This window comes from Rhagoletis pomonella, unplaced genomic scaffold, assembly GCF_013731165.1.
Source record: "Rhagoletis pomonella isolate Grant_MI unplaced genomic scaffold, Rhpom_1.0 Rhpom_scaffold_00002, whole genome shotgun sequence".
Taxonomy (NCBI): domain Eukaryota; kingdom Metazoa; phylum Arthropoda; class Insecta; order Diptera; family Tephritidae; genus Rhagoletis; species Rhagoletis pomonella.
Genome location: NW_023458556.1, coordinates 39,940,572 through 39,949,668, shown reverse-complemented (window position 1 = coordinate 39,949,668; position 9,097 = coordinate 39,940,572). Strand labels below are relative to the sequence as shown.

The 9,097-nt window shown below is 37.6% G+C and overlaps 1 protein-coding gene across 1 annotated transcript; it reads left to right on the top strand.

Moving 5' to 3' along the window:
• Positions 1-921: 921 nt before the first annotated feature.
• LOC118734653 lies at positions 922-3,433 on the top strand. The gene is made up of 4 exons (XM_036464358.1): positions 922-1,166; positions 2,771-2,881; positions 2,974-3,126; positions 3,195-3,433. Exons 1-4 carry the CDS (start codon positions 948-950, stop codon positions 3,309-3,311), a joined length of 600 nt encoding a protein of 199 aa, XP_036320251.1. The 5' UTR covers positions 922-947; the 3' UTR covers positions 3,312-3,433.
• Positions 3,434-9,097: the final 5,664 nt, after the last annotated feature.

The window sequence follows — 9,097 nt, the reverse complement described above, 5'->3', positions numbered from 1 at the left end:
TTAGCTCGAAAAACATCACGAATATTTAAAAAAAAAATCAACACGTGGTCACTTGTTTGAATCACTGTAATTATGTGAGCCCAACAAATCTGGCTTTTTGAATCAATCACCCTAACCCGAAGCCTTTCTCAGGATGAGAAAAATTCGAATCCTTTTCTATTCCGACTTTGACAGCCAATGTGAAACAGCCAGAAGTAGTAATTGTGTATGTGTCACTTGATGTTCTATGTATTATCACTGATTGCTGATCGCTGCAGCTTGCCGGTTTTAGCCAGCTTATTGTTGTTGCTTAACATCTGCAAAAAGGTTGTGGTGCGAAGGGCAATATAGTCCATTGATAGTCAATTACATAAACATATATACATATGCATGTGCATATACATATATTTTAACCCACATTCATATGTTTGCTGATAGCTGGTGCGCCCCTCATGTTCTCATAACCGACCATGCCACTTATGTATGCTTATCAAATGCCAAAATAATGAGCCGCTCACGAAGGCGCATAATGCACGCAAATGGCTGCGATTACAAGGAAAATGGGTGACGGACCCCAGACAGCAAACCAAAAATTCGGAGCATATTTGTGTTGTATCCACACATTAAGTTGCAGCGCTGCGTTACTGCTTTATCGAACGTTTAATCAAGCATTATTGTTGTTGCTCATAGTTATTTGCTACCCATACTGTAGTTATAACTACCGCAACACTAAATGCAAGTGTGTTATTTGAAATGTAATACGATTTGTGCGCGTTGAGTAATATAACAAATTTATTTTATGTGACTAGCGGTACCACTATTCTGATTTAATTTACTAAATCGCCATTTTACATTAAGTTGCATTTTTTCTGTAAATATGCATATTGCTTACCAAATATAAAGATCATTGTATGTATACGCCCTTATAATTGTACCATTACAGTGCTAAATTGGTGTATTCTAACAAAATGTCATCGCGGCTAGTATTTTATCTCTGTCTCCTGCTGGCCACCATGGCGACTTTAACGGACTTCACACAATCGCTGGAAATATTTGAGACACTCGATATACCTGAAACAAGTAAGATGAACATAGCGCCAGAGAATGTTCCAAAATCACGTACAAAACGTGGAATCTTTTGGGATTTTTTTCAAAAAATGGTCACCACGAAGAATCTCATTGTTGATGTAAGTATAAGTAATTTGGAAAATATTTTCATTCATTTGAGTTTGTTATATCGTTGGTTGATGATTTATGAGGTTGATGAAAGCTCCAAATTAAATCCAAAAGTATGACGTTTACTTTACCGTGCTAGAATCGCATAATTATTTAATCGCTGTCGTCAAGGTCTTTTAACAGTAAGCCCACTAATAGTGCTGTTTCGACGGGGTCGAAAAAAAGGGAGAGAGTTGGGCAAGTGATTGGTGTCGGAAAAAGAACCTTTATATACCGGATATGCATTTAGTACGTCTGGATCTAGTATGAATAAGTAGAAATTTTACCGACAGCTAGTCCGTAATTGTGCCAGATTAGCAAGGGTCGCTCTTGTTAGCTGAAACTCTTCGTCTCCGATCGGAGGGGACTAAAATCCGATAAAGATGTTCTAGATTTCGTCCTCTCTGACGTTCTGGAGTTGATAATTCGCTTTCAGCAATTAACTGTCCTGTCGAAACGGATAAGGAACGGCTTGGTAAATAGTAATGCCCAGATGCTCCCGTACGGAAGTTGAAGTTGACTGTGCTGTTATGGAAGCTTCGTCCAATGTAACCTTTTGTAGCCGGTGACTAAAAATTTCATAGCGAAGTGCGGTTGCCGAGATTGAAAATCGAAGGCCCTATTTTGTATGCTGTCAAAAACTTTTATTTCCTTTGTATCATCAGATAATGGAAACTCCCTATGGTGATTGGGGAAGTTTCGTAGTGTAAATATTAAACAGAAGCCGGACGAGCGCAGCACCCTGTGGGACCACTTGCTAAACTTTTTTCTTAATTTTGATATTTGATCTCAAGATGATTGCCGTGCACTCAGATAATGCACTGCCCCCCATTTGAGGCCTTGTGTGAGAGAGGAAACCTCGATAACTGCCTTCTAGAAGTGTGGAATGACAAGCGGCGTTTTCTCACAGATCTTATTCTGATCGTGTACCATGCTGGGCAATCACAGATGAGATGCTCTAGCGTTTCTTCCTTTATCCAGTGTTATGACATTTAGAGAGTACTGAGGACCCATTGCCAGCGCTCTTTTGCTTTGCTTTCCTTTTTTTACTTTTCCACAGCAAGGTGTAGGGAAAGTCATTTCAGGCTCTATCCTCACGGCTTTTGCCGCTCCGGATGTAGTGTATTTTTTTCTACTATTTTGAGGAGAATACTCTTCTCTGCGATTTTGAAGTACTACACTGAATCTTGACAAAATGATTACCATACCTTATCAATATAAACCACGCAACAAAAAATTACAAAAATAGAAACAAAACCTTTACTACGGTTGAATGTCTCAAGTCTGTAGTCCTTGTCTAATACATATCTAGCCCTCACTACATACTTTAATTAGACATGAATTAGACAAGAGTTAGAGTCATGAAACACTTCACAGTATTAGAAATATGTGTCATTTAACAATACTAAGGTTTTTTTTTTTAATTTGTGTCACCATGATCACATGACCACATAAGGCAGCATTATATCACTTGATATACTAAATAGGCTTCTAACATCTCATAAATACCTAGAAACCGTTTAATTTTTTCAACGTGGTATGTACTATTACTTAGTTTACATTTCTTTAATATCAGCAATACTTTGACACCAGAGACACGCTTAGCGGTGTATATAACTTGTTGAATGAAGGATTCAGTGATCCTGCACCACCAAAGGCCACCTTACGACCACTCACAAGTACAGCGGTATGTTGAATATAAAATAAAAAAATACTACCTAACTACAAATACATTATTTTGTAAAATGCCAATTTAATTTTTGGGCATTCATCTTTCAGAAAACCAGCGACGAAGATCAGTCTGGCAGCAGCGAGATGTCGACTACAACAGAGGCCTTCAGCATCTCACGCTATGAATTGGGACGCATTTTAGGACGAAATTTTCGTGGATTGCAACGCTTGACAAAAATTGAATTTCAAGATGCATTTAATGTAAAGAAAATCTATGATGGAAAATTTTATGCAAATTTATAAATCTTTTCGAAATTTATTATTCACAGCAATCGCACTACAACGTACAAGAATATAAGGAAGAAGCACGCAAGCAATTTGCGAATAGTGTGGGTGTGGAGAAGGTCAACAAACTCAAAGGCTTGAAAACGGCTTTAAATGGTTGAGTGAAAAACTGATTTGTTAAGGATAAAAATATAATCAAGTCTTAGAAGCTGCGACGATGTGATTTTACATATTTTTATATATGTATCTACTTAGCTCTTTTTGTGCTATGTGATTTTTCTATAACAGTTAAATATTTTTAAGAACATATGTACATACAGTCGCGGGCAAACAAATAAGAATGCGACGTTGTAAAATATATGGGCTATTTTTCTTTGGTTTATTTTATGTTTATTATTATTTTTTCTTAGAAGTATGGCTCGCTAACTTAGAAAAGACATGGAAGTCAAGAATTCAAACTTTGTACAAGACTTAGCAAAAATCAATGAAACCCAACAAATGTTCATCAAAATTTCCAAACCTTTATTCTGAAATAAAAAATAAAATCTGGGTATGAAATATTATAGCCCATTAGATTTTGAAATAATAAAGTGCGATCTAGGCCTCCTCGATTAAAAAAAAAAAACAAATTATATAATTTTTGAGGAAGAAAATGCGCCAAACCGTCGGCAACAAAATAAAAAACTTAGTGGTATATAAGTCCTAGCTACCTTATTATGCTAATTAATGAGCGTTAAAACTGCAACCCTAAATTTCTGAATAAAAAGTTTGAAATTTTTCTGGAAATTTTGTCGAATTTTCCTTATTTTTGTACAGATTTTGAAATTCGGATCTATATGGATTTTGTTTGTTAGATAGGTATACTTAAATATAGAAAGTAAAAATATTAAATAAACAAAACAAAAATAGCCAAAATTTGTTAAAATACGCCCCCCCCCCCTTTTTATTTTCCCGTCAGTGTATATTGATAATATATTTTTGTAAATATCGTGTAAAATACTGTAGTTAGGCTTTTAATAATTTTGGATGAATATTGCATAAGTAATAGATAATTATTTTCGCTGTGATAAAAGCGCTAATCGATGTAGAACTAAAAAACACGATGCAACTGAAATTAGGTGTTTAAAGGTTTTTTAAGAAATATGTAATGTGAACAATCGGTTTGCTAAATTGAACAATTAAATTTACAATTAAAAAAAAAAATAAACAAAAAATGTTCCAAATTTCAGGAATTTAATACCCACAACTTTTTAAATTTAAAGTCCAGAACTTTTAAGAAAAAGTTTTGTATATTTTTTTCTATATTAATTTTTACACTCGAAGAACCTCTCATTGAGTCTTTGTTTAAGGCTGACAGCCTACTACAGTGTAATGCAAGCAGAGCTCGCGACTATTAAAGAGGCTGCACTTCGGCTTAACGACTCTTCTCCTAATCTACCATCAGTAACCATTTACTCCTTGTGGAATAGGCAATCTCCCTGTCTGACGTCAACTCTTCTCACCATGCTAGAACCCTAGTGTAGGACAACCCAGCAAATTTAGCCAGCTTCGTCAGGAAAAAGTCGAGCTCACTCGTTCGTCTAGACTAGCCTCTACTTCGTCAAGTGAACAGAATTATTACCGGTGACTGCTTGATGGGAAGGCATCCTTGTAGAATGACTTCTGCCTCAGCTGCCGTGACGATGAAGAAATTTAAAGCGTGGAATACTATCTCCGTCACTGCACTAATCTGTAGGGTGCTCATCACCTCTTTGGCTCTCTCGCGGAACTTAGCGTAACGGATTCGCATGAGTTCTCGCGTTTTATTAACTCCAATAACTGGCTGTACTTCTAGGTGAGCGGACGTCATCAAATACCTGCTCTCAAACGGTACTACAATTGGCCTCAGGTGCCTCTCACCTCTACTGCATGCAGGCAGTCACTTCAACCTAACCTAACCTGCGCTATCACCTATTCACTTAACGCTTTCATTGAATATTTACAACGACATACATTGGTATTTTTTTAGTGCACCCGTTCACTCGCTTTATGCCTTTTATATATCCCTTATCAATTTCACAATTGCCTGTCAATAGTTAACGTCGCCCTGTTACGATATCATTTTCCACCCAGAGGGTTAAGTGTTGTCACCTCTTAAACAAAGTTAAAATAAACTTTTAAAACTAAGCTATAAAAATAAGCCAACTTTTCATACTTTTGCATTTGTACATAAGTAAACTAGCGTTTATGCTCAGTTGCAACACATTAATACCCAAAAGCGTAAGTATTTTCTTAACAAAACTTAAACAACATAGCATACGGAATTTGCACATTTGTACATACATACATTTAGTGGCAACACATCCAACAGATAATAACACATCAAATTAAAAAGTTTATGTCAGAATTTTATTGATAAACTTTCTGTCGCAACAGTGCAATGCGCACAGTAACTGTTTGTTGTTGGTATTGCTGCAGATTGTCGCATGCCTTATTGGAGACATCATCATCGTGGTGGGCAACAACTCTGGTGCGGCGGTTCGGTGTAGTTCGGTTTCCCTGTCTGGGACATGCCCGTAGTCAAACAGTCAGCCAAGAAAAATTAAAACTTTAAAAACATATACATATATAATACCAGACAACGAAGCTGCAACAACAAATATAGGGCGATCAGCGCTAAAGATAGCAACAACACACAAATCAAATCACCAGTATTGGTTGTAAAAGTTTTGCGATTTTTTTAAAAACCACTAAAAGTGTCATAATTCGATACCCACGAGACGGCTGCTTTGCTGGCTTTCTGACTGTGCGCTCTCACGAACTTCTTTTTTTTTCTCCACCGCAACTTCTTACTACATTTCAACTTATTCTCATTGCGGACAGTGGTCAATTGTGGCCAAAAAAATTAAGTTAATGAAATGACACCAAAAACTTTCACGAACCTTTGTCTTTTTTACAAAACGAAGGCGAAAAACGCTGTGTATCAACAACGAAGCTTGGCAAGCGGCACCGGAAGGCTTGTCGCCTAGCAAAAGTTGTGCAGCTTAAGGGAAAATATAAATTAAATTAAACTCTCCACATCGTCCTCTAAATATCTGAGAAAGAGAGGACCTTGTGTTATATCCAGAGAATACCCACCAGAATCTCAGGTTAAGCCTTTGTGATCCCAAGAAGATCTTCTTCTTTCGGTGAGACCGACTCGAGGTGTGTTTTCCGCCAACTGATACGCAGCGCCGTTTCCTGTAACACCTACGACTATAAATACCACCATAAATCTGACTTGCAAATAATCAGAAGCAACCGACAGAGGTCAGGCATTATGCTCTGTGAGGCACTATTAGCTAGCCTAAACCCTTATTCCCGCATGGCTATCAGAGTATATGTTTACATTCCTTGCCGACGTTGCGCAATTGGGCAGCCAATGTACTGCACGCGGTGAGCTTAAGTCCTATCGCAGTTTTTGCCGCAGCAACCTTGCCTACGATGCCACTACGTAAAGCACGGCGTTAAGTTCTGCAGTGGGAGTGGTCTTGAGTGTCTCACTGATTCCATTGGGGCTACTCGCCTTATCCGCTCCGGCTTGTTGACCAGTGTAGCCTTCTCTAGTGATGCTAACTAAGTATGTTTACATAGAGCAAACAGGCAGATCCTATCTTATTATCCCCCTCTGCAGCAGCCAAATTCCTACAGGTGGCTTTTTCAGTTTGCCTTCTACATAGAATCAAGCGCAAGAACTGGACTTTATTATAAAGTATTCAATAGAGGAAAGAGTAGCATGGGGTATCTTAAACTTCTTAGTAGACAACACCAGCTCAGTTTTACTGAGATATGGAGAAAGTGCACTGTTAACAGACCACGTATTTAGTGATAAAATTATATAGGGTACTCGGAAATTTTACGTTTACAAAATGTACAACGTAATCTGCATAGAAAATTACTTAGTAATTTCTATTCACCAGTTCCACCAGCAGATCCTATACAACCAAAAAATACGTCAGAGCACACAACCCGTTTTACACATAAACTTACGTGTACGCTTACTAAAATTCTGAGTGAAACGGGGATCGAAAATCCACTTATAGTGCTACCAGCAGTCCTTAAAGAAAACGCCTTAATTTTTTTCACCAGTATAATAATTTTGAAATTTGCACTAATTTGTATCAGGCTGAACACACTGTGCGGCCAACTTGAGTGTGCTTTTACTTCATTTCACACAAAACTTTTTACTGTACAATACAAAAGAAACCCATGAAATGGGAAAATGTTTGTCAAGCGTCGAACAAAAGCACAAATGGACCCAAACTTAAGCAAACGACAAACGGATCATTGCAATTGCATGTGCAATTGCTGCTCGAAAATGGCTGCAAAGTTGAATTGCAGCAACAGCTGTAGTTGCAACTGTGTGAATTGGCGGTTGACTCGAGACAACGACCAACTGCTTCCACAACAACAGCAACCAAAGAATTGCTACAGCAATGATAGCGTCGGAAAGAGCTATGAGTTGCACATATTCTTACATATATGTGCATATGTATGTAGCATATTTTTATATCGTATATGAACACGAATAGATGTATAACTGAAGGCATGCAGCTGTGCTTTTTATATACAGTAACTATTCTGCAAAAATCGCGACTACTCCTTGCTCGCATGCAAAGAGTGTTCCCTCAGAATCTAGGAGTGCTCCAAAATTAACCGAAATGCCTATAAAAATGTGGTCCCATTGGCATTGCGATGTCCTTGGGCAGGACATATACTGCAGCTCTGCGTTATATCAGAGTAGCACAAAACTACGATTACGATCGTTAAAACTCCATTAATGATCGGGTAAAAATACGCTACTGCATGGCAGAGGAAAATTTTGTAAGTACTCCAATATGGACCACATGGTGACACGATTTTTGCAGGGTAGGTCCAACAAAAAGTTCTACATTAACAATTGGCGAAATAAAATCAAGCGAATGGCAGCGAAACCAACGCGCGTGAACAACCAAATATTGCAACGGTGGTACGCTTTCGGTTCACCAAGCGAAGTTGTGCTATGCCACGTTGTGGTGTATTGACATTGTAAGCTGATTTTGTGGCAGCTATGTCAGTTGCGTTGGAAGTTCGAAAGTTCCCAAGTGACAAGCGGTAGCGTGACGTTGCAGTGCGCCATTCGCAAGCCGGCATAGTGGTACATAGTAAATGTGAATGTACGTTCGACAGATGGAAGGGATTGGAAATTTTCTTTCGAAAGCAGAGGAAATAAGTACTTGAAAGTGATGTAACTATACTTTCTCGTATTTCCCGAAAATTTTAATTTGTCACCCACCTTCTGCTTCTTTCATATACATTTTTTTTTATTTATTTGCATTTTGTATTTATTCGCTTAACATACATATGTGCACCTTAACCCCGCGATGTTGGGAGTATTACAATCGGACTATGATAAACCGCTTGATAATTAAAATGCGCCGTTCGGCTGAGTAGCTACAGAGGAAAAGGGGAGGGAGCGCGGATACTGACGTAGGACTTAGTCGGCCGCTGATTGTGAAGCCTTATGGACGGTGTCAATATACTCGGCGGCTGAGTTACATCCACCGTAAGATGTTGCAAATGTACTCAGAAGGATAACTCAAGTCTGATTAATTATTATAAGATAGAAATAGTTTTTCTTACTCACCTAAGAAAATGTTTCTGATTCATGTTTTTTTGTATGTTATTACAACGTAAAAGATAACTGGGTACACTTCAGTTTTAACTTGGTGTATTTATTTCTTTAATAAATAAGTAAAACTAAAAAATTTTATTAAATCAAAATTATGCTTAGGATTCACTAAAAAAATATAAATTAATTTTCATAAAAAATAAACTCCGAAACCTTGCGAGTTTTGCACACCCACCTTACACTCCGTTAATATGGAAAATTCCATGTCAATGGTATTATGACTGTGATTCAAAATTGGTAAAAAAATTGTTTTTTTTT